We start from the raw sequence: 26,123 nt of genomic DNA, 5'->3' as shown, positions 1-26,123 counted from the left end.
GATTGGGGTCTCTTATTTCAGACCTCATAATTCTTAAGTTCTCAGTAATAGGATATTATTAGACATAGATACTTCAAATGTCTTATTAGATATAGATACTTCAAAGGTCAAAGGGAAAGGTTCGAAATCTATGTCTAGTTTGAGTATCAAAAGGCAAAAACCTGATCAGAAAACCGTGTTATGAAGAGAACTCAAAAACCTTTAACGGCATGAATGTCTCTTGTGAAATTTACTGACTTTGAGACTTCCAATTTCCTTTATGGAAGACTTTTATACATATGTAGATTAATTCCATAGATTTCTTCTTAACTACCTACAATAACCACAAACATGTCACTCATAAAAAAGAATGACTTTGGAAACATAACCTTAAAAGTAATTTCCACGAAGAAAAATACATTCCAAATAATAAAAAAAAAATTCCTAGCTTCGTAAATAAGTTTTCAAGAAAAATATCGAAGAAAAATATAAAATATTTACTGATCTACTTTGTCTGGACTGGTCCTGAGAACTTATATATGTCACATAATAAAGACTTTTTCTTAGATAAGTCTCAAAGAAAAAGACAGAAAATTCTAAAATACTTCACTGGAATACTTTTGTCTGCAGGCGGGGAGGGAGGAGGGTAGTATCTGTGGGACTTTTCTCTGGGGGGGAACTTTTTCTCTGGGGGGGAACTTTTTCTCTGGGGGGGAACTTTTTCTCTGGGGGGGAACTTTTTATCTGGGGGGAACTTTTTCTCTGGGGGGGAACTTTTTCTCTGGGGGGGATACTGAAATCTGCTGGACGTCTGCAAGACCCAAATACTAATTCTTCTAAGGTGAGTTTGTTGATCTTGGAGGCAGGAAGGTGAAAACTCAAGGGCTTTTGGGGGAAGTTCTTTGTTTCCTTAGTGTGTGTGTGTCATCTGAAAGTTGGAGTGGGTATATAGACTCAGAGAAATCACACACACACACACACACACACACACACACACACACACACACACACGCATCGTTAATCCGGATATACTATCCCTATTATGTATAAAATTATCGTACATTCCTTATCCACGACATTATCTCCCTTATCTATATCATCCTCTTTCATATCACGGCTCATTCCATCCCATCCATTGTTTAGATTCACTCATTCCTTATCGTCTCTCTCATCTATTCGCCTCTCATAACAATGGCATCTCATGGATTGGTCCTTTTATCTCTACTGTCTCAAATATCTTTATCTTTTATCGTCCTTTTATCTGTGTCTTATCTCTTAAACGCCCTTGTTTTTCCTATCTCTGATCATCTTGCCCTTCTCTTTGTTTCCTTCCTTATTCGTGGAGCGCCCACGACTGTGAGCTCTGGGTCGCGTGTTTGCTGGCTACATAGCGTGCCGGTCGGTCCAATGATTACGCTATAGAGTGTTAAAAGGAATAGCGGCTGATTGGTCGTTTTGTCGCTGATTGGATAAGTATGCGACTGGCCAATGGTATTATAGACACCGAAGTCAGATGTGGGTTTTTGCATAAGGCGATGTTTTGCTTGTGTGTGTGTGTGTGTGTGTGTGTGTGTGTGTGTGTGTGTGTGTGTGTGTGTCGAAAGCTCATCTTCATAAGCTCAGAGGAGAACGAAGCAATTTAGGCCACATCATAAATTACAACACACGCGAAGTTGTTTTCTGAAGGTACTGATGTGGGTCCCCCCCAGTCCTTAATTACCCTTCCAGCTGTGGCTCTGGTGGAGTGAACAAGCCTCCCTCGCTTCCCTGGGTTCGACTCCCGCTCGGTGGCACAAATGTAGTTATCATAATGTGGGAGTAATTTTATTGCATCGACAGAGAAAAAAAAGAGGAAAAAATCTATTGCGTTTGACCTCATTTGACCTGACGTGTTCAAGACTTTTTTTATATTTATGTGGAATTTTTAATATCTTTTTTATATGTGACTTTAACAGATATAACAGTATAAGTATATAGTTTTATAACTTCATATAGAAATTGTATAGATAAGTATACACACACACACACACACACACACACACACACACATACACACACACACACATATATATGTATATATATATATATATATATATATATATATATATATATATATATATATATATATATATATATATATATATATATATATATATATATATATATATATATATATATATGTCACAGCCCCTCTGCAAGTACCAGAGTTAGAAATAAACAATACACCTTTTCACATCACCTTAAATGTCTGTGATATAAGTATTTATAACACCCTCCAACACTTCATTGTTTTATCTTGTGGAGGACAAGAGAACTTTTAACACTGTAATCATTCCATCTCTCTTGGGTTCCTCCGGGTATAGAATCAAGAATGCTTCATGGGTCTTATTGACTGTCACATGTGCCTCCAGTGTGGAGCCAAGAATAGCACCTTTGTGACCCTACTTCGTCTCCCTCTTCTTCTTCTCCTTCTTCCTCTACTTATCATTATCATTATCATTATTGTTATTATTATTATTATAATTATTATTATTATTATTATTATTATTATTGTTATCATTATCATTATTATTATTATTATCATTATTATCATTATTATTATTATTCTTATTTTTATTATTATTATTATATCATTATCATTATTGTCATCATTATCATTAGCATTATTATTATTATTATTCCTTTCAACATCATTCATTACTGTTCCAATCGCACCTCTAACAGAAGCTCGAATTTACTCACTCCCTTCCAACTCTTCTCTCTTTCAGAACACACACCTCATGCGTAGAATATATAGAGAAACCTTGAAGGCCCACATGGCCATGAGAGCTTCTGTAAATATCTTCAGCCATGGCCATGTATTCAGAGAGAGCGTGTATGGCCTTAAAGCCTCATTGAACACCTAACGAAGGTGCTCAAGGTTTTATTTTTTTTTTTCGACTGCTGGTTATACCTCCACGTTGACAGCTGCAACGACCCTGTCAGTTCATTGGCCTATAGCCCACATACTCCAACCAGCATCTGCTGTATTCTGAACTTATATTCCTAAATATAAATACAGCTTATATCCAAGCATTCATCTCCTATAGAGGATACATTCACAATAAGGAATGGATGTTATATAATCTATTCTTAACGATCCTATATTTGTCTCATCACTCTTTTGGCTCTCTGTATACATCTATCGCTTCATCCTTTGGTCTATCTTTTTCCCCTGTGTCTCCCCTAAGGACACACCTACTCCTGAAATGCTTTCATCTTTAAATGCAGAGACGCGCAAGCACAGACGCGAGTGAAGGGCCCACTCTCTGCTCCCCCACTAGTTTCCTTAAGCATTTTCAGAGGAACTTATAAGAGTGGGACACGCAAACCTGTGCTCCTCACGCGTGCTTTCATGCAAGCGAAGCACATCCAAATATGCCAATGCTATTGTTTTTAAAACAGACTGAAACACATGTGCATTTGTGCTGTGTGTATGTATATATATATATATATATATATATATATATATATATATATATATATATATATATATATATATATATATATATATATATATATATATATATATATATATATATATATATATATATATATATATATATATATATATATATATAATATATATATATATATATATATATATATATATATATATATATATATATATATATATATATATATATATATATATATATATATATATATATATATATATATATATATATTTATATATATATATATATATATATATATATATATATATATATATATATATATATATATATATATATATATAAATTTATTGTATATTCATATCATCCTTCCTTTAACATTCATTGAATATCATACTCATACCAGAAACACAATACTCTCTTAATGCTACTTATGCCCTTCCATTACGACTTCCCAAACACCATGTCTCATGTCCTCACACCTTCCTCACTGTCATGCCCTCCTCATATACTCCCCTGTACTCCCAGTAGCCAAACTACTACTCACCATCGCCATGACTGAACCACTGACCACTTCTCACCATCACCACCGACTGACCCTTTCTAACCATCACCAGCCACTGACTCAACACCGTAGTTCACCATCCACACACACATCTTATCTCTCCAGAGAACGAAAATGGAAAAAGACTTTTGGAAACGTCTCAACCACTTTCCCTTCTTCTTCTTCCCCCCTGTTGTCTACAGAGCTACCTTCCACTGGCGTCTGAACGGCTCCGAGAGGACGTACACGTCCAAGGGCGAGTCCCTTCCCTGGGGGCACCTCGTGTCGCACTACACCTTCGTCGGCGCCTCCGACAAGGACTATGGAGCTCTTCTGTGTTGGGCCAACAACTCCATCGGCGTCCAAGACAAACCCTGTGTCTTCCAGATTATACCTGCAGGTGGGTCTTGTGTGTGTGTGTGTGTGTGTGTGTGTGGTGTGTGTGTGTAGCAGGACTCTTCTTGCATGAGCTTCCCCTGCTACTGATTGTAGCGCAGCCTTGACGTGAGAAAGAGGAATTCTAGGGCATGCTTTCATTTGTCTACTGTTTTACTCAATGTATTTCCTGTGACTTTACCCATGGCAGTATATATATTTTACAACCTGGAACAACAGGTTTATGCCTTTTATAATCCAGAGCTATTTGCATATAACCCTGAATGACCCTGAAGTGTTGAAGGTCATAAGGCCTTCAGGGTTTCTGACCTGACCCCTTGATGTACTGTAACCTGAGCGCTTTATGTGTAAGTTGTAGCATTTTTGAACGCTATATTTCGACCTCCTTCGTACGAGTGTTTTAAAACAACAGTTTGGTTGTGTATGATCACCTATCATCAATATACATAGTTCTACATATCAAATATTATAATTTAGATAATTCTCCCTTCTTATATACATCATTTTGCTGTTTTCTACTTTTTACTACATCTCTTTAAATTCATTTGAATTAAAAACAATTGATTTCATTTTCTAATTTTTACATGATCTTAAATTCATTGGAAAAAAATATTAGTTCGATTAAAAATTTCTTTTGGATTCCAATCATCTTATCTTTCTGTATCTTTTTCTTAATTTTTGTTTCTCCATTGGGACCTGTCAGTCGTATTCGTATGAATATTTGAATTACGTTCTATATATCAGTTTATATTGAAGGCTTCATCGTTCAACAGATACATCTGCTTTTCCCCCTTAGGCATTCGTGGCCAAACCAAAATGATATTGCAATGCTGGAATACGACCCAATACTCTCAGATCAAAACAGAAAGGTGTCTTTAAAATGCTTTACGGAAAATGCCAAGGAAAAAAAAAAAAAAAAAGTCGACTATCGCCCAAATTCCTACAGTTTAACCACATCATCTCGACCATATGGAATGCCTCTGATGTTCCTTTTTTTTCCCCCAATGAATCAGTCGGTAAACAACAATTTGAAAGAAAAAAAAAATTTTCAAATGTGTGTCAATGGAAAAAAAAGAACGGTGAGCTATTAAAATATATTTACTTTCCACAAGAGAAAATAAAACCGATAATTTAATTCTATTATTATTCCTGTGCAAAGTGTACAACAACAGAATGGCAGGCTTCAATTCGTTCTCCTAATTGGGGAATTTGAACACGCAGCGCTCGTACTGGAAATTGCAACAATCTATTGACCAATTTTTCTGTTTGATGGTGATTAATATGACTGTGTGTGTGTGTGTGCGTGTGTGTGTGTGTGTGTGTGTGTGTGTGTGTGTCTATACACACAGTGCCTAGATGATATAAACTAATTGCAAGGTTTGAGTTCATGAATCTAACAATACGAAATCAAACTTATCTTTTTAATGTCACTTAAAATGTATGAAGAGGTAGAGTTAACGTGTCATTTAATCATATATATATATATATATATATATATATATATATATATATATATATATATATATATATATATATATATATATATATATGTATATATATATATATATATATATATATATATATATATATATATATATATATATATATATATATATATATATATATATATATATATATATATATATATATATATATATATATATATATATATATATATATATATATATATATATATATATATATATATATCAAAGTGTTCACAATAATACTCTCAAACTACACCCGTCGTACACATCACATAACACAAAAACAAATTTCAAAGACTGATTTAGATTTCTGTGTAACACCCTTAGACTGTGCATTCTAAATTGCATGACCCTCGATGTTAGAGTCTATATCTATGTCTAATTCTCCCAAGCCCCAGGACAAACCTTTCATCAAAATGTCTTTAGATTAACCACATATTTCAAATGCATATTGGTGTATAGATTGCATCCTCAAAATTTCTAAATCTAATTCGTATTCTCCCTCAAAATGAAGGGGTGGTGGGTAAAGTGAATCTACCCAGTTTCAAAATCTGTATCTGTATGACTTTCTCCTCTCTCTCTCTCTTCCCTTGGGACTTTCAGTGACACGTCGTAGGCGGTGTCTTGGCGGTTCTTTCAACGTTTCAAAGGCTCCTTCTTGAGTTGGAAGCCTTACGAAGGACGCAATATGCAAAGGACCAGATAAGGGGCGGTGTGTGTGTGTGCGCGTGTGTGTGTGTGTGTGTGTGTGTGTCTGCGTCTGTCTGTCTCTCTATGTCTGTATGAGTAGGTTTTTTTATCCTTAGATAATTTATCACCTCTCCCTGTCTTTACTGACAAAGATTAGATTTCTGTCTATGTATAGCCATCAGTAATCTCTATCCAACCCTTGACCTTTGACCTAGACCTTCAGGTCATCAACTCCCTACCACATAGAACCTTCTCTCTCTCCTCCCCCGTCTCCCTTGCAGGTCCGTGGTATTATGTCAACACACATGACTCAGTAATATATATATATATATATATATATATATATATATATATATATATATATATATATATATATATATATATATATATATATATATATATATATATATATATATATATATATATATATATAAACATGCGCACGAAGGACTTTGGGAAACACACAATAAAGCGATATAAGAGCGTCATTGGAGTTCGCTGGACTGGGGCCTGAGTATTGGAGAAGAATATGTAACCCATTGTTATCTGTAATTGACGGTGGACTCAGGACACTGCCTGAGCTGTGTCAGTGCGACTAGATAGACAGTGGTGTTGTTTTGTTTCAATCTCGGGGAACGTGTTGCTGTTATTCACCTTTTAAAAGCACACGCACGTGGTACACCATCTTAGTTGAAATATAAAAGAATGTATATACCTAAATCTAAGACTGGATATACCTAAAGACTGTATATACCTGAATATGTGAATGTATATACCTAAATGTAAGACTGTATCTACCTGAATATATAGGAGTGTATATACCTGAATATAGGACTGTATATACCTAGAGATGTATAATTTTCTTCCCCTTACAATGAGAAGACAATATAGAATATATATTCATGATGAATAATTGTGCAATTAGAAAATATAGCCTTAAACATCACAAAATTTGGGGTTGATTGAAAGCCAATGACTAGAAAACTGAACTCAAATGTGAGTGTGTATTTGTTTCCTTCGGCGAGACAAGTTGTTTATGTACGTGGAAGCAAAGACAACAAAGACGGACTTTTTTGGTCCATGCTTGACTCTAGATGGTGTAAACAGCTCTAGACACCAGATAATTTAACTAGCAACGGTACCAGACAGTTTAACTAGCCAAGGTCATACATGGCTTAACAAGCCATGGTACCAGACAGTTTAACTAGCCAAGGTCATAAATGGCTTAACAAACCATGGTACTAGACAGTTTAACAAGCCAAGATCATAAATACCTTAACTACCCACGGTACCAAATCGCTTAACCGCTAACCTAACCACCCACGGTAATAAACAGCTTTAACCATCTGAGGCGGTAAGGTAGCCCTACAAATCTAGGTATGAGGTCAGGTTCTCAAAGACAATAATGGCAGATGGTGTCTTATGTTCCACAGGTCCGCCTTCCTCGCCCGAACACTGCGAGATCATCAACAACACCGCGGATAACATCGAAGTCCTGTGCGAACATGGCTTCGACGGCGGGATGCAGCAGTTCTTCCTGGCGGAGGTGTACGACGAAGGTGGGTCCCTGCACCTCAATAGGTCCTCGGAGGAACCCCAGTTCTCCGTCGAGTCCCTACAGCCGGGGACGACCTACACCATCCGAGTCTCCGCCTACAACGATAAGGGCAGGTCCCCGCCCATCGTCCTGACAGCCGTCACCCTCAAAGTGGCGGAGCAGAGAGTTGGTGAGTCTGAAGGACGAGGTGGAGAGGGAGGGAGGGAGACCGACCAATCCCTCTCCTCCTCCTCCTACTCCTCCTCCTCCTCCTCTTGTCAGCCAAGTTTTACGTATGTGTGTGTGTGTGTGTGTGTGTGTGTGTGGAGATGAAAGAGCTTAATTTTAGGCATACATGAGAGTGAATCGACGGTCGTTTTGAGACGTGGCGTCGCAGTGAAAGCGTATATTGTTCATGTGTATATGCGCGAGAGAGAGAGAGGGAGGGTGACCTTGAGGTAAATGTACTGCGTGTGAAGGGGGAAAATCTCAATATAAGGAAAGTAGATTTTCTTTCTATCCTCCTTTGTGGGCAAAGGGGAAAAAATGGTGTGTATTACCGTCCATGTATGTAGTTAGAGGAGAGAGGAGGAGGAGAGCATTTTAATATGAGAGGATCTCAAAAGGTCCTCACTATTCTGTCCTGGCTGGAGTAAGACACTAGCAACGGTAGGATCTGTTTAACATTCAAGTATCTTTTTCCCCTTCCTCTCCCATGAGACGCTGTCAGACCTGCAGCAAACACTGGCTGTTTGCCCGTTTGTTTACCGTCGAGGGAAGGAGAAGAGGATGGTGAAGGAGGGAAGGGGGGGGTGACCTAGAGCCATCTCTCTTGTTTACACCAACGAGTTCTCTCTCTCTCTCTCTCTCTCTCTCTCTCTCTCTCTCTCTCTCTCTCTCTCTCTCTCTCTCTCTCTCTCTCTCTCTCTCTCTCGCGACGGGTAGGTAAATCCTCCTCCTCCTCCTCCTTCCCTCCCCCTCAGAGAACGCCACACCACAGACTCACCGCAAACTTCGAGAGCTATATGTTCGAACACCGAGTCTGTTCTACACAACACCTTTCCCTACGTGGATTTCCAGGTCTGTCTTCCCATCTGCATATTAGCACTTGGATCCCCCCCCTCCCCCCCCGTCTGGGGGAAGGAGGGGGGGTAGGGTAATAGGCAAGACCCAGTAAACACACCGCCAATTCTGCAATCAGTGAAGGAGACTGCCCAACACCCGACCTTACATAGTAGCTGCACGAAAACCTTCCAAGACACCGGAGTGAAAAGGAGAGGGAAAAAAAAAATATGTATTTATATACACAAGATAAAACACACGGTTTTTTTTCCGGTAATGTCCTCAGGGGGCGAGGGGGGGGGGAAAGGAAGACAGAGAGAGAGAGAGGGGGAGAGACCTCTAGTGGGAGTTAATAGAACGAGTTGAGAACGCAACCATTGTGTCCTTTTCCATCAGACGAGAATTGGTTTGTGCGCGCAAAGCCCGTGCAATTTCTCCATCGCAATTGCCAGTTCTGTCTTATATATATATCGCTCTTAAATTCTTTTTCCCCTCGACCCCGCGTGGTCCTTGTATATCGCCTGGCGAAAGTCGTCTTGTCAACTGTTGCTGTGTATATTGTTCTCTGGCTGTTCGTTCGCCAGGCGGTCGCTCTGTATCCAGAGTTATTGGACACTCGGAAACCAGATCCTTGGGTAAGGAAGCTGAAGTCTAGGTGAAAGGAGTTGTATCCCCTGAGGAGACGATCCAGTATGATGGTCATGATAAGTCATGCGATTCGAACGTGGGAGAATATATATATATATATATATATATATATATATATATATATATATATATATATATATATATATATATATATATATATATATATATATATATATATATATATATATATATATATATATATATATATATATATATATATATATATATATATATATATATATATATATATATATATATATATATATATAACTTCTATTCTAATAGCTGCTGCTTCTGTGTGTTTCAGATTTATCACAAAAAAATACTTTCTTCTTCCACACACACACACACACACACACACACACACACACACACAAGTACTACACGAGGCCAGCAGCCAGTCACAGGGAAGGTATAGATGAAAGACTCACACACACACACGACAAAATAATTGTGATAAAGATAAAAAGAATCTCCCCTTTTTTCTCTCTAAGGCTAAACCATATTTAAGAGATTACTGGACTATCGGGAAATCGATGACGCCAGGAGCGCTGTTATCAACATATTCTAAAAATGGAAAATGGTCCCCTTCTTGCAACCTCCTCAGCAAAGGGGGAAAAAATACATATATATAAATATATATATATATATATATATATATATATATATATATATATATATATATATATATATATATATATATATATATATATATATATATATATATATATATATATATATATATATATATATATATATATATATATATATATATATTCAGATATAGATAGATAGATAGATAGATAGGTGTGTGAGTGTGTGTGTGTGTGTATGTGTGTGTGTGTGTGTGTGTGTGTGTGTGTGTGTGTGTGTGCGTGTGTGTGTGTGTATACAGTATGGGCATATGATCAAATGATAACCTTATATTTTGATTAAGAAATCTAATTCTACTAATCTCGTTGTAACCTTCAAAGACATGGTATCCAGGTTCATCAGGTATGATCTAAGTGTTACGTATCATAAATCACCTGGACAAAATTACCTCAAAGGTAATTAGTGTAATTAATGAGGCGAACTACAAATTTTAACCTTGGTATGTCTAACAAATACATTGAACAAAAAATTAGGTCGAGAAAGCAAGTCAGTCAAGATTTACAGGTGACTTGTAATTAAAGCGTCTAATTACTTGGATTAATTACTCCGAGGCTCGAGTCATTAACAGGAGAAACATACGGAAGTGTGACTCATCGATCCATTGTCTTTATCTAATGTGATTCTAAATATAATTTCGTTTTTGAATAAAGATAGAATAACGTATTGGCTCATTTACTTTAATCGGAAAATAATATAATTTGTGTTCTCTCACCTTTTTTTTATCTTACGTTCATAAGTAAAGGAACTGCATTCAGAACTTAAAGGCATTGGGTAAAAAAAAAAAACTACTTAAAGTGGACCAATTACTTTCAAAGGTTATTGGCAAAGCTAATTGCCCAAAATGCAACTTTAGGATGCGATAGTTTTGGTAATTAAGTGTTCTCTCTCCACCTAAAAAGAAAAAATGCCACATCCCGTTTTCCAAAGTAAACGGAGGGGGGGAAAAAGAAAATAGCTACATGAAAAAAACAAAAGAATAAAACCTAGTTTGTAGAATCTGATTTATAAAACCAATTACTCAAAATCTAGTAACAAAGAAACTCTACCTGAGTGCATAAACCCATTCCTTAAAATCCAACACATGAACCAGTTCCTTAAAACTCAAGTAAAAATAACAATGCCATCCCTTAAAACCCATTGCGTATATAAAACCCATTCTTTAAACCTAAGTGCATGAAACCCATTATTCAAAACACATCGCAAAACGAAAGAAACATTCTAAAACTTATTCTTACACCCAAGTGCATACAACCTATAATTTCGTACCAAGCGCTTTAAACTAGTCATCAATAAGGATATAACAGTCCTTTCCCACACACACACACACACACACACACACACACACACACACACACACACGCCACCGTCACGTCTATTGCCTCTGTCACCCATCTATCGCGACGAGGAAACTCATCATCTATCAGACCAGCAGCTCTGCGTCTATTCGAGGCAAGATAACAAACACCCCATCCAGCAGGGGCGGGTATCCCCATCAACTATCAAAGCAAGCAACCTCACCGCTTGTTTTATGGAGGCAAGAAGGAGCTACGCAACACCTCCTCTCACACACACACACACACACCCCTTTTCCTTTCCCCACAACCCTCACATCATCCATCAAAACAAGAAGACTTCAACAGCAACAACAAGAACAACACGACCTTCCTCCTACTCCTCCTCCTCCTCCTCCTCCATCTTCTCCTCTTCCTCCTCCTCCTCCTCTTCCTCCTCCTCCTCCTCCTAACCTAAACCCCACCTCCCTCCCCCCATTCCCACCAATCCGCCAACACCACCCACCCTCCCACTCCCACTCAACCCATTTCGCCCAGGCTGTCATAAATGCCTCCTACGTTGCACCCGCCTCACATTAAATAGGGAAATAGGTGTGGCACCAACCAATTACACTGAGGAATAGTATGGTAGGACCCCAAGACCTTGCGCTAGCCGGGGCAATATACCGTCTGCCGAGAACATTTAATGGTACAATATCTCAGTGACAGTGAATTTCGGATGTCCCAACTGTTAGGCCAGGAGGAGGGTATTCATTTACAGGTCTAATTATGATCAGATGTTGACACAATGGCGAGGTGGATATATGGCGTGGCTCCCCATGGCCTTGCGAAAAGGGTTGAGGTTTAAGGTTCAATGGGTTGTTTAATTCTGATTTGGATCATTGTTAGCTATTTGTGTGTATGTGTGTGTGTGTGTGTGTGTGTGTGTGTGTGTGTGTGTGTGTGTGTGTGTGTGTCCGTTCGTGCGTGCGTGCGTGCAAATACTGCAAATTGACATGACTTGCCACATGCATGTGAAGGTACAGTTCATCGCTGAATACGGTCACGCGAGATGAACGGCCCTGTGAACGTACAGAGAGAGAGAGAGAGAGAGAGAGAGAGAGAGAGAGAGAGAGAGAGAGAGAGAGAGAGAGAGAGAGAGAGAGAGAGAGAGAGAGAGAGAGAATATTGCAGAATAGGAAGACGATCAAGGGAGAAACTTTGAATAGATATTATTGACAAGGGAGGGAAAGAGATGGTCCATAACTTTTCCACAAGTTCATCCGGAGTCAAATGTCAATAAAAACATCAGCTGATCAGGCGAAGAGACTCATGGTTATAGAGGATAATGGAAAGGGTATGCGTGGTGCTATACGGGGGGCTGTTGCTACAGCTTATAGAAGATTAGTGAATCGCTTAGTAGTAGAGAAATTCAAGAGATGGGGCCCCACGAGTGTAGAACTCCCTCCTCGTACAGTAGAAAGAGGTAAATACACACACACACACACACACACACACACACACACACACACACACACACACACACACACAAAGCATATCATAATTACCTTCGCCATAGAAAACTAGTAATTTGACCACCATATCACCTTACTATAAAAATGGCTCATCATTCAAATCAAAGACAGAATGCAGTTCGAACTTTTAAAGTTGCCTTTTTTTCAAATCCGACTTAAATTAATTTCTTGAAAAGCATATTGTATTCCTCTCTTGTATTCCATTTACTTTCTGTACCAAAAAGTGGCATTCATTGGATTCAACATAAAACACAGCTTATTTAAAGGGCAATAATGATATGCCAATTAAACGCCCGTACTAAATGCCGTTCATTAATTTTAAAAAAAGACAAAACGAAAAAGACTTCCAGTCATTAAGCTATTGATATGTAGCTGTTGTTTAGGCTTTTATGACGACATTTTTTATATATTTAGATTGAATTAATAATAGATTATAACGTACAGTCGTAGTGTATGCAAAGGCGTTGTTTTTTTTTTATATATATATATTTTTGACTTGGATTTGGGTAATATCATAGAAGAAAATAGCAGTTTACATGAAGGCTGATCTATCAATTGAAGTGTCGACAGGGAGAAAGAAAGAAAGACGTAGACAGACAGATAGACAGACATATGGACAGTCAGACTGACAGAGAGACGGATAAACAGACACACAGACATGCAGATGAGTAGATACAGAAACAAACAGTTAGATAAACACACAGATAGATAGGTAGATATGAAGACAGACAGATAGAAGGATACAAAGACAGATACAGAGAGAGAGAGAGAGAGAGAGAGAGAGAGAGAGAGAGAGAGAGAGAGAGAGAGAGAGAGAGAACAATGAATAAGGAAATCACAGAAACCAAATTAATCTTGTAAATATACAGTGTTCATTGTAAACAACGGCTTGCGTGTCGTAGCCAATCAGGCAACGGTGGATTAGACATATCGAGGTGATTAGAGTTGATTAGTTAAGCTAGAGGAACGGACAGAGAAGATATGACTAGCCATGATGAATCGTGATTGGGGTAGATCCATTAGGCTAATCGGGCAAATACAATCGTAACAAGAGTAAAATGGCGAGACATTGAATGCATTAGCTAATCCCAAAGGTAAAAACATTGTGTTGATTGGCTAATCTCAGTGTAAAACCATATCACAGACTGACCAATCCTACTGGAAAGCCATAAAGCTGATTGGCTAATCCCAATTGAAAGCCACGGGACTAAGTGGCTAATCCCAGTGGAAAGCTATAGAACTGATTGGCTAATCCCACTGATTTCAGAAGTGATTGCGTTGATGAGATCCTGCTCTGTTGAGACTTCAGACCTTCTACTGCACAGATGTGACAATAATAAGCTCCCGTAAATTTGCCTCGATGAAATTTGACAGCAGAGCTTTGAGAAAGTCTTAGGAGCAATCAAGCTCTGGGACGCTTGAAAGCCTCAGATAAGCTGAAAATACTAGTAGGAGGAAGAAAGAAGAACACGCCAAGAATACCTCTGCACAAAGTAAATGTTGTATCACATGGGTGATCAACATTAGAATAAAAGGGGAGAAAAAAAAGGGGGGCAAATTTAATCTTGGATACGGCGTTGCATCATTCATTGAATAAACCCACCTGAATACACCTGCACTATGTATAATCAGGCCTCCACGTATATAATTCATTGTACTTTAGAAAATAATTGTCTCCATTATACTCGTAGTGGTTATACTTTACGCGGATTATACTCAACAAATTTTTCTCTGGGAGGTTTTTTTTTGGCTAAATTATGTCGGATTTTCGTGTCTACCTTCATTCAGTATCTGCTGTTGTCTGGGGGATGTGTGTGTGTGTGTGTGTGTGTGTGTGTGTGTGTGTGTGTGTGTGTGTGTGTGTGTGTGTGTGTGTGTGTGTGTATGTGTGTGTATGTATGTATGAAGGTATGTGTGTCTGTGTGAGTGTGTGTATGCAAGTCTATATGTATGATTTATGTTCACATTCTTTTATTTCAACGAGTGACTACATTTCTGTGTGTATGTCTAAAATACATTTCCAAATGTCTCTCTTTCTTGCCAGCGATCCTTCAGCTTATATAATCAGCCATAAAGACCAATTTTCTCGGAAAGCAAACTGATGTATCACTCCAAAAATGAGTTACGTGAACGTGCTACCGTAATGGCTCCCAGGCACGAGACTTGTATTGAATAATCGTCCCTAAGTGCCCGAAACGTATCGTAAAGGAAACCATTATCTGCATGCCAAGGGGTATACATATTTTTGAACGTGGGTCGTGGTAATAAGGAGCCACTTGAAGATACGGGAGAACTTGTTTCTTGAACAAATGGACCAGACGTGCCTCGAACCCCTGAACAGAGTAGAACCCTTGTGATGGGGGAGTGTGAAGTCTAGTGATGTTATTTCCTCTATCTTCCCTTTTATTTGATGCTATCATCCCCTAGGGAAATATATATATATATATATATATATATATATATATATATATATATATATATATATATATATATATATATATATATATATATATATATATATATATATATATTCCTATGAGTCCACGAGGAAAATGAAACACGATAAGTTCCCAAGTGCACTTACGTGTAATAATCACATCATCAGGGGAGACACAAGAGAGAAATATAACAGTCAGTTGATATAAATCGAAGAGACGAAGCTAGGAAATCAAAATTAACTTTGATCTTTTAGACGTCTTTCGCAGCGCTCAGGAAGCCGACCACGTCCACTGGACGAGACCACAGACAATAAAGTGTAGTCATATTGCGACTGTGCTTATGTGAGGACAGTACAAGGCAACTGAGCAGTCAATGTTCAGTGTCTTTATTGTGGTAGTTAAATCGTGTGCTTAAAGGGTCTCCTGGTGTGCTGAACTGGTGTTTGTCGTGTTAAAGGGATGGATGACGTCGAAAGCATACAGACGAGAAAGTGTAACACGAGTATGTCTGGGGAGTGTGGTTTCAGATGTGTTTATTCCTGTGGCAGTGGTGTGTATGCGTTTTTTTTTTTCAGTTTTCTATCTGTTTTGGATTGAGAAGATGTGGAATTACATTATCTTTAATCATTTTAAACCCTTCACTTCTCTATCCCTTTCCTCTTTTTCTTTCCCAGGTGAGAACAAATCGTTATTCTACTCGCCTCTCATCATCATATTCCTGAGCATCGTAGGCGTCTTCCTCACCCTAATCCTCATCCTCGTATTCGTCACACGTTGGAGGAAGAACAACTCTGCATCCTCAGCCTCCACTACCGTCACCCAGCCGACTGACGCCCCTGCGGACGAAGGCAACGAAGACCGCACTGGGAAAGAAGAGGCCGAGCAACAGAAAACGAAACCCAAGAAGAAGGTAGTCGTCATCGAAAACGGGACGAAAGATAGAATCGGCCTAGGAGATGTCTCCATTGACGTCAGCTCTCCAAAAGGTTCGTCATCAATGAGCAAATTAAGCTAAGATTAACTCCATGTTGATGATAAGCTGGAGGTGAATGTCTGCCTCCTTAATAGATGTATAGTAGATAACGTTCATGTAAAGATAGAGAGAAAATGGGCTTCATTGTGCTATTGTTTTTACACTGTTGCCTTTTCTGAGGTGACTATGAACTGGATTCTATGGCAGTGATATATATATATATATATATATATATATATATATATATATATATATATATATATATATATATATATATATATATATATATATATATATATATATAGGAATATTATATTTATTATACATAATCGCTGTTTCCCGCGTCAGAGATGTATTTTCTTTCATCTTCCAATTTTCTCTGAGTTATATTGTAAATCAAGAGTACCATCACAACTCTAGCATTGCATTTCCAGTCAGTCGAGACCCTGAGATGGTGATCACCACCATCCTTTCCAGGTTCCATGTTGGTCATGTGTCACTTTATGTGTGTTTCCAGAATGGATTGAGATTAAACGCAGTGGCCCAGTTTGAACAATTCTTTTTTTCATAATTGTATGATTACACAAGACATGTTTCTAATTAGACATCAAGACGCTTCACTGATTGGATTTGTCTCCCATTAATGAGTGCAGTTCTCATCTGCAAGGATGTAGAGATAACCTTTGACCTCTCGCTATATATCGCGAGAAAATACGTGAAGATAACCATTATCTAACTGTAACTGTAAATAGTCATGCTACACTCATTGCATTTATTCAGGTACCTGAGCCACCATAATTCCCACACTGGGCAGTATTGCACCCCTTCCATCTATGTTTTTTAAGGATCAAATCCTCTTATTAATCCTACAGTTATTGCATCTCAGGCCATGTGTTATTTCAGTTATTTCCGCAAAGTTGAATTTCAGGGAACATGAATTTTGTGTTCAGTTGCTTCGGTCGATTTAAACCACCTGAATATGACACGAGCCATGAATTCTAGATCTTGATTATATGTAATAGAAGGAAAGAGAATATGTCTTTCTTTTCTCCAATATACACATATGTGATTTCAGGGTAGATCTGGGTAGCTTTGGGTTGACTTGAGTATTATTATTAATATTCTTATCATTATCATTAATGGTATAGTAGTAGTAGTAGTTTTATTATTAGTAGTAGTAGTAGTAGTAGTATAATTATCATTATTATTATTATTATTATCATCATTATTATTATCATTATCATTATTATCATTATCATTATTATTATTATTATTATTATTATTATTATTATTATTATTATTATTATTATTATTATTATTATTATCATCATCATCATTATCATAATTATTATTTTCATCGTTATCATTATTATCATAATCATTATCATCATTGTTATTATTGTTATCATTATTATCATTATCATTATCATTATAATCATTACAATTATTAGTAGGACTATAAGTCTTTCCTGTTCCTCTTCGCATTTCATCACACCATCCTTCTCTTCATCTCCCTCTTCTTCTTCTCATCTTCCTCCTCTTCCCTCTTCTTCTTCTTCTTCTTCTCATCTTCCTCCTCTTCCTCCTCTTTTTCTCCTGATCCATATCATTCATCTCCTTCCCTCGGCCTTCCGCCGTCCACACACCCTAACTTGGAACGAATCACGTGAAATATAATAGACTTTTGTCCACCTTCCAGTTATGTTGTCTGGAATTTATGACCTCAAATGTACTAACTATTTCCATAAATCACGACCCGTCGTGCCATTTGCACTGAATTTGTAAAGGCAATTTATGGACACGTTGTATATAACATGGGGGGGAAAAGTTCTTAAGTGAAATATTAAGAAACTAATGGATTTTGAAGGTATATTTGCCTTCTCTCTCTCTCTCTCTCTCTCTCTCTCTCTCTCTCTCTCTCTCTCTCTCTCTCTCTCTCTCTCTCTCTCTCTCTCTCTCTCTCTCTCTCTCTCTCTCTCTCTCTCTCTCTCTCTCTCTCTCTCTCTCTCTCTCTCTCTCTCTCTCTCTCTCTCTCTATCTGTCTCGTTAGTCGCAATAATGTTTTCTAGAGAGATTTCGACACGAAATACCATCTCTTACAGTGAATGAGACAGGAATATGCGTATTTCTTTTTTTTTCTCTCTCTCTCTCTTTTTCCAACTCCTATGTCGTAAAGGAAGACGAAGCCAAGACTCGAAGGAAGCGAACACCTGGTTCCCACCTCGACCCCGTTAACACCTTCGTCAGTCATGTGGCTCCACCCACCACCCCGTTAGGGTGAAGTCCGTGTGGCTCCCACCACCTTCTGTTCAACCATCAGGCGTCCTAATTCACTATTCATCCACAACGGTGCTTCATTAACCGGAGGAATGTATAGCCCCCCCTCCTCTCTCTCCCCCGTTATTCACGGAGTAATCCCAAGCCTTGCGGCTCAGCTGTTCATCAGCTGTGGGGAGGAGGGCAGCGCTACAGCTGCAGAGAACTGCATTATTTAAGGTGGTAATGCAGGTGGGATAAGACGCATCTGGTTAAGGGCCAAGTCTGAATACTTTACCATGTTCATCTTCACCCTTACGATTCCCCGCCGGCGGGTCCGGCATTTAACCTGTCTTAAGGAACAAAGTTTTTTGATTTGGAAGAATTTTATCATTATCGAATTCTGATGTGACACCATCCTTTACTTTAAGAATATATATATATATATATATATATATATATATATATATATATATATATATATATATATATATATATATATATATATATATAGTATATTGAAAACGATAATTGACTCTAAATAATATTAGATCATTGGTTTACTTAATTCAACTATGTACCGAAAACGATTCTCAGCTGCAAGCCTGACTTTAAGACTGAGAAATATATTATGTATCTAATGCATCAACAATACAACATTTACTGGGTTTTTTTTATATATTCTTTTTCTAAACTATTGAGTCGAGCCTGCTGTATCCGGGTCGGAAAGGTTATGTAGAAAAGAAATACAATGTTGTATGATTTAGTTTTGTGTAGAAAAGTTAATGTGGTGTTGGCGCGTGGTCTATGTACGAATACAAGTAAGATTTTATTTTATTAGAAAGATATAAATGAGGTATGACTTGACTCGTGTGCTGGCGAATCTTTCGTCTTTCAACACGTGAATCGTTGTTTCGGTGTTTCACATCTCATGAATCAGTTATTTGGTTTCTCGAACCTCCTCATCAAGTGATTTGAATGTCTGAAAGTTCCTGGATATGTAATCTGTTGTCTTACAATACTGCTTCATTACCCTGGAATTGTTACAACTTCATCATGCAAATGAATCACTCTATTGCTTATTCCAGTTTGCCGAATCAGTTTACCCTGGACGCCTTGAAGCACCGAACCGAATCTGTGTCGACCGCATCAGTAAACCCGACGGTCATGGTACTATTATGCCGGTTTTTGCAGCCGTAACGCTATTTTGCCAGTCGTGGCGCATTTCGGACCAAGAGTGTGGGAGAGGGGTTGGGGGGTCTTCAGCAACCTTGATGCCCTCTCTCTCTCTCTCTCTCTCTCTCTCTCTCTCTCTCTCTCTCTCTCTCTCTCTCTCTCTCTCTCTCTCTCTCTCTCTCTCTCTCTCTCTCTCTCTCTCTCTCTCTCTCTCTCTCTCTCTCTCTCTCTCTGGGGGCCGGCAGTCAGCCTACACCCCACCACACCACCACCCACCCCCTTACACCACCCCGTCTCTCCCCACGGCATGACGCCAACCCCACCCCACCACATCCCCCGACCCCTTCGTACCACTGGATGATATACAAGTCTCAGCTGCACAACTTTACGACCTCCCTGGTCCCATGCTGCTGCTGCTCTTGCTGCTGCATGCTGTCGTCAGCCGGAACACCCCCACATCCTTCCTGTTCCTCCTCCTGCTGTTGCTGCTGCTGCTCCTCCTCCTCCTCCTGCACGTCCAGCCTCTGTTTTATATGCTGTGCAGCTGTGGCTGGAGCCACCGTTGCTGCTGCTGCACTCCCGCAGTCTTAGGCGCCGGTGCAACCGTGCGCCAATTTCGTTGGGTTAAGGAAAGAACAAGTTTATAAATGTCTTTGAGGATTATTAGAAGGATTATATATATATATATATATATATATATATATATATATATATATATATATATATATATATATATATATATATATATATATATATATATATATATATATATATATATATGTTGGAAAGGATCACAATTTTGCGCGTGATCAAGATATTCCTATGAGTCCACGGGGAAAATGAAACACGATAAGTGTTTCATTTTCCCCGTGCACACATATAAATATATATGTATATATATATATATATATATATAAATATATATATAGATAGATAGATAGACAGATAGACAGATAGATAGATAGAGCAGCAGATGTAGCTCCTGCCGCGCTTCGAAGAGACGAAATAAGCAGCCGTTAGAAATGGGCGGGCGAGGTAGTGAACTATGGGTTGCGATCTCCGTAGACTTTTCCGCGTTTTCTTCGCAAATCGATGGAAATGATAAATATTTGTTTCCATTTATAATTACCCCATGACCAGTTTCTATGGAAGAATTCTTGTATTACCTGCGTCCTGCGTCCTTTCTAAAGATTCATTTAGCCTAGGGCTGCGCTACTTTCAGTAGCAGGGAAATGTGGACTCCTTTACAGTGAGAAGTTCGTGGATGAGACTATGCTTTCAGTGATGCAGCCTCGCCAAAGGTGACTTTTCACTCGAGGTGCTACTTCGAGCAGGCTGAGTCCGGTAACACCAATAATGTAAATAAAACAGTTAATGAATTACTTAAATAATAACATGAATTTATCACCGAATTATAACTATTTATTTAAATAAAAACAGAAACACATGTATACACAGTTACACATTGAAAGAACACACACACACTCGCACACACACACATACATACACACACACATACATACACACACACACACACACACACACACACACACACACACACACACACACACACACACACACACACACACACACACACACACACACAACAAGAGTGTATGAATCTCCACGCAACACACTAATATCAATCGCAAAGCTTGAAAAGATACACACAAACACGCGCTGTTGTACGTGTATGTGGATGTATCAATATGTGTTTGTGTGTGTATCCACATAATCCCTTTAAGAGTCAAAACAATCATGATATATGGGAATACTATGTGTATTTTACTTGCTTCCTTTACAAATATCTGTGGTTATTCGTACCCATAGATCGCACTGAACCAACACGAAACTGAAGATAAAGTAAACAGATACGACTCATCAGTAACTGATAATCACTATCTATTCGCTTATCAATGAATCATACAACTGACACTTCCATAATAAAATAATGAATATATATATTCATATATTTCATTTCTGTCTCATTGAGTGATTTAGTTAAATTTTGTATTGTTGCAATTATATATATATATATATATATATATATATATATATATATATATATATATATATATATATATATATATATATATATATATATATATATATGCAAATTCTTCATTTGTCTATTCGAATTGTAAATCCAGTTATCAAATAGATTATTTATTGTGTATTAGTTTATCAATTTTTCAATTACCTTTAATTCCATCGAAACATCCATTAGTTTTATAAAGTAAAATATTGACTCATCCGATTTGTGTTTTGTTACAAATTTCTGTTGTTGCTGTTGTGTCTGTGTCTGTCTGTCTGTCTGTCTTTCTGTGTCTGTGTCTGTGTCTGTGTGTCTGTGTGAATAGAATTTACATACATTGCATTACTTATTCTCATAATTCCTTGCCTCCTGTGTCTCATTCCTCGCTGTGTTTAAACTGTGTTATGGATTGTCACATATGTTTTTCCTTAATGTATCATCTCTCAATCTTGTTGTATTGGCGTTTGTGGAATAGCATTCCCTTTGTTCTTTGGAGATGAATGTGTTTCTCGAGTCCTCGTCACTGCTTCCATCTTCATCTATAAATTGGTTTCTTTCTTGATATTCAGTTCATATCATGATAAAAAGAAATACACTTCCCATTTTCTAGACATGAAACCCGTTATCCTTATAACTGTCCAACCTTTTCCTTATCCCGTTTTTCTCTGAATGTTTATCTTATCTCGCTTATTTGCGTAATATCAATATCAAGTAATTTTTTGTTGAATAAATACATTTTTTGCTTCCCGCAGATGCATTTCGTTTTCTTTAATGTATTTTCTTTAATTATCATTATTTTTTGCTACGTAGAATAATTAGACCTTTTTTTCTCTTCGTTTGCTCTTTAATCAATTGCCATATATGTAGATGCACTGGTAATTTTTTTCATCGATAGTTTTTTCGAGTATATGCATTGCTTTTTTTGCAAATTGCTTTTATTTTTGGCGTGGGAGGGTGCATTTTATTTCGTTTCATTTGCTTGTTCATTCGGCTCTTTTGAAGTAGATTGATCATCATCAAAAGTAATTCGTTTTTATGGGTGTAATTTGCTTTCTTCGGTTTAATCAGCTAGTTGAATATACTACTGCTGTTAATTTTCATGTTCTGTCAATCTTCTGTTTGTTTTTGTTTCTATCTTTTATTTAAGCTTTGCTCGTTTTTTCTTTAATTTGCTAACTAGATTAAAAGAAATGAATTCTTTTCATGTAGATGCATTGCTGGATTTTCATGATTTTTTTGCTTGTTTATATTCACACTCTTTTCTGTTTCTCTCCAACAGATGCCTTACTTGGGCGCTCTACTGGCCCGTCCACTCTCGCCAATGGCTCAGCGGGGTACTACGATAGCTTGGGCAAGACCTCTTTCCCTCCAACTTTCCCAAGCTCTTCCTCTTCCACTCTCCCACGCTCTCACAGGACCACTAACAACAACAGCAGCAGCAGCACTAACCCTCCTACCACCACCACCATAACGACCCCTCTCACTTCCTCCTCCTCTCCCAGCTCTCACCCACTTCATGCACACTCACCTCTCACAGGGACGACAGCTGCGATGGCCATGATGAATGCTCCCGAGGAGGCCTACGCCCCTTATGGACGGTATGCCGAGACCTTGCCCAGAAACCACGGCAGAGGAGCCAGGGACATGGACGAGTACCGTAGCGAAGTGTATAGGGCCATGGAGGGAGGGCTGGCGAGCCAGACCTACCGTAGGAGCGGGAGCGGTAGTCTTGGACCCTCGGACGCATACCGACTGGCGATGAGTAGCGACAGGTACCTCCTCGACGGAGGCCATGCTGGCGTAGTCCTCAGCGACGCGTACCGTAGCGGTGGCGATGTCGGCGGGAGAGGAAGGGGGAGGTTGTTGGGGGAGACTTACCGTAGTGGTGGTGAGAGTGTTGGTGCTATCAGTGGACAAGATTCATATCAAGTGGGTGGTGGAGTGGACCCATACACCGTAGGTAGTGGTGGTAGTGGTGGCGGAGGAAGTGGTGGTGGTGGCGGTGGTGGAGGAGGAGGTGGTGGTGGTGGAGGTGTTCCTCGAAGTGCCAAGGATGAGTACCACTTGCTGAAGGAGATGAAAAATAACCCGAAATACGTTGTGCGGACACGGGCATGTGATGCCAGTGACGAAAGCTTTGTCTGAGCCAGGGGAAGCCTGGTGTGGTGATGACGTGCTGCAAGCTTTCCTAAAACAGCTTCAAGCTTTGCGTGAACCCACTGGAAGCTTTCTGGAAACAGCTGGAAGCTTTTGTGTGACCCAACTGCAAGCTTTGGGTCGAAGAGACCCAGCAAAAAACAAGAAAAGAAAGACAAAGAAAATCACCTACCACAAGAAAATTACTATGAGGAAAACGGGGAGTTCCATCGTAAAGAAGATACTATAAGGTCATACTATATATATATATATATATATATATATATATATATATATATATATATATATATATATATATATATATATACATATATATATATATATATATATATATATATATATATACATATATATATATATATATATATATATATATATATATATATATATATATATATATATATATATATATATATATATATATATATATATATATATATACATAAACCTTGAACTTTGGTGCGTTTGTCTAGTGTATACACACTGGGTTTCCATATGTTTATACGTGTTTATATGAAGCAGTGTATGTGAAGCCTGGCTGAGAGGCAGACACAACAAAGGCGTATCTGTTTGTCCGTTCCGTTAAGTGACCGAGACTTTGAGAGGCGAAATGAATGATACTAGAGGAATCCCTGGTATGCTTTCCTAATATGCCTAAAGTTAGTGTCTGCATTTCACAAGAATCATATGTCTTATCAGACATGCGTGCCAGGATCTTGAGTTTACCAAGATCTCGCATTTCCAGGCAAAGCAAGGTGCTGGAGGCTCCAGTCCAGAAGGCCAGAATAGGAAGTTGGTGGCATGGACAAGGAGAGAACCGAAACTGCTAGAATTTCCTAACATGTGAAAAGTAAGAAAATACCGAAAAAAGGAAAGGACGTTTTTTTTTCATTAAGTTTAAACGCACACAAGTCCTTGACGTCTGATAGATGGAGATCAATAAATCCATGCATTTAAAGACATATAGAGGTTTTGTATACTGTATATTGTGTATAACTGTGTAAAAAAAAACAATGAAATGATAAGTGATGCTTAGATAATGATGAACTCCAAGAAAATACAATACAAAAAAAAACAATGAAATGATAAGTGATACTTAGACAATGATGAACTCCAAGAAAATACAATATAAAAAAGAAAACGATCTTTTGACAAGTCATTGGCCCGTTAGAAAATGGCCTCTGTACGTTAAAATCGCGAATTTGGAATTAGATGTTATCAATCAGGACGAAAGAAAATGAAGAAAAAGATAAAAATCTAAATTTATAACTGAAAGGATACTAATCAAAATTACTTCTGAGGATCGTATATGTCTTCCTTCTGTATCTTATATTGATAATAATGAATCTAGGTCCTACCCATTGCTCTGGGGGCTCTTTTATGGTGGGGGGGGCTTGTCTCCAGGGAAGGTACTCTAAGGTGCTTGTTATTAACCCCAGAGAGAACCAAAAATCCTTTGAATAGCCTCGAAGAGAAGTCTGTGAGACAGTCCTACGTATTATATTAAAAGGAATTTCCCGTCATTACGATCTATCGATGCGATATTTCTGGGGGTGATCTCTCTGAGGGATGTTCTCTGGGGAAATCCTGATAGACACGATAATCTCCTTGGTCCTCTCTTTAGTGATCTTCTCTTGGGTACAGATCCTTTGGAGGTGGGGTGAATATACATGCCTTCTCTGGGGAAGTTACATTCTATGGGGGATTTTCATATCATCAGCAATATCTATCTTTTTTTTATTCTTTTTTTGCGGGTTTAGAAAGAAATGCTTTGAAGCCGATGATAATTCCTTGCTTACGATTATAAGATAATTCCAGAGCAGTGAGTAA

At 38.2% G+C, this 26,123-nt stretch overlaps 1 protein-coding gene across 3 annotated transcripts in view; it reads left to right on the top strand.

The window, feature by feature from the left end:
- LOC139758026 (nephrin-like) overlaps positions 1-24,548 on the top strand; it is a 238,177-nt gene extending 213,629 nt beyond the window's left edge. The window contains exons 12-15 of one of the 3 annotated variants that reach the window (XM_071679032.1): positions 4,182-4,378; positions 7,985-8,278; positions 16,371-16,682; positions 23,674-24,548. In XM_071679032.1, the coding sequence (XP_071535133.1) occupies positions 4,182-4,378; positions 7,985-8,278; positions 16,371-16,682; positions 23,674-24,281 (1,411 nt within the window). In that variant the 3' untranslated portion in view covers positions 24,282-24,548. Of the gene's footprint in view, positions 1-4,181; positions 4,379-7,984; positions 8,279-16,370; positions 16,683-23,415 lie in introns of all 3 variants that reach the window. The other 2 variants (XM_071679031.1, XM_071679033.1) reach the window with 2 other exon arrangements.
- The last annotated feature ends 1,575 nt before the right edge of the window (positions 24,549-26,123 follow it).

This window comes from Panulirus ornatus, chromosome 29 (assembly GCF_036320965.1).
Source record: "Panulirus ornatus isolate Po-2019 chromosome 29, ASM3632096v1, whole genome shotgun sequence".
Classification (NCBI taxonomy): domain Eukaryota; kingdom Metazoa; phylum Arthropoda; class Malacostraca; order Decapoda; family Palinuridae; genus Panulirus; species Panulirus ornatus.
This window is presented reverse-complemented; position numbering and strand designations above follow the sequence as displayed.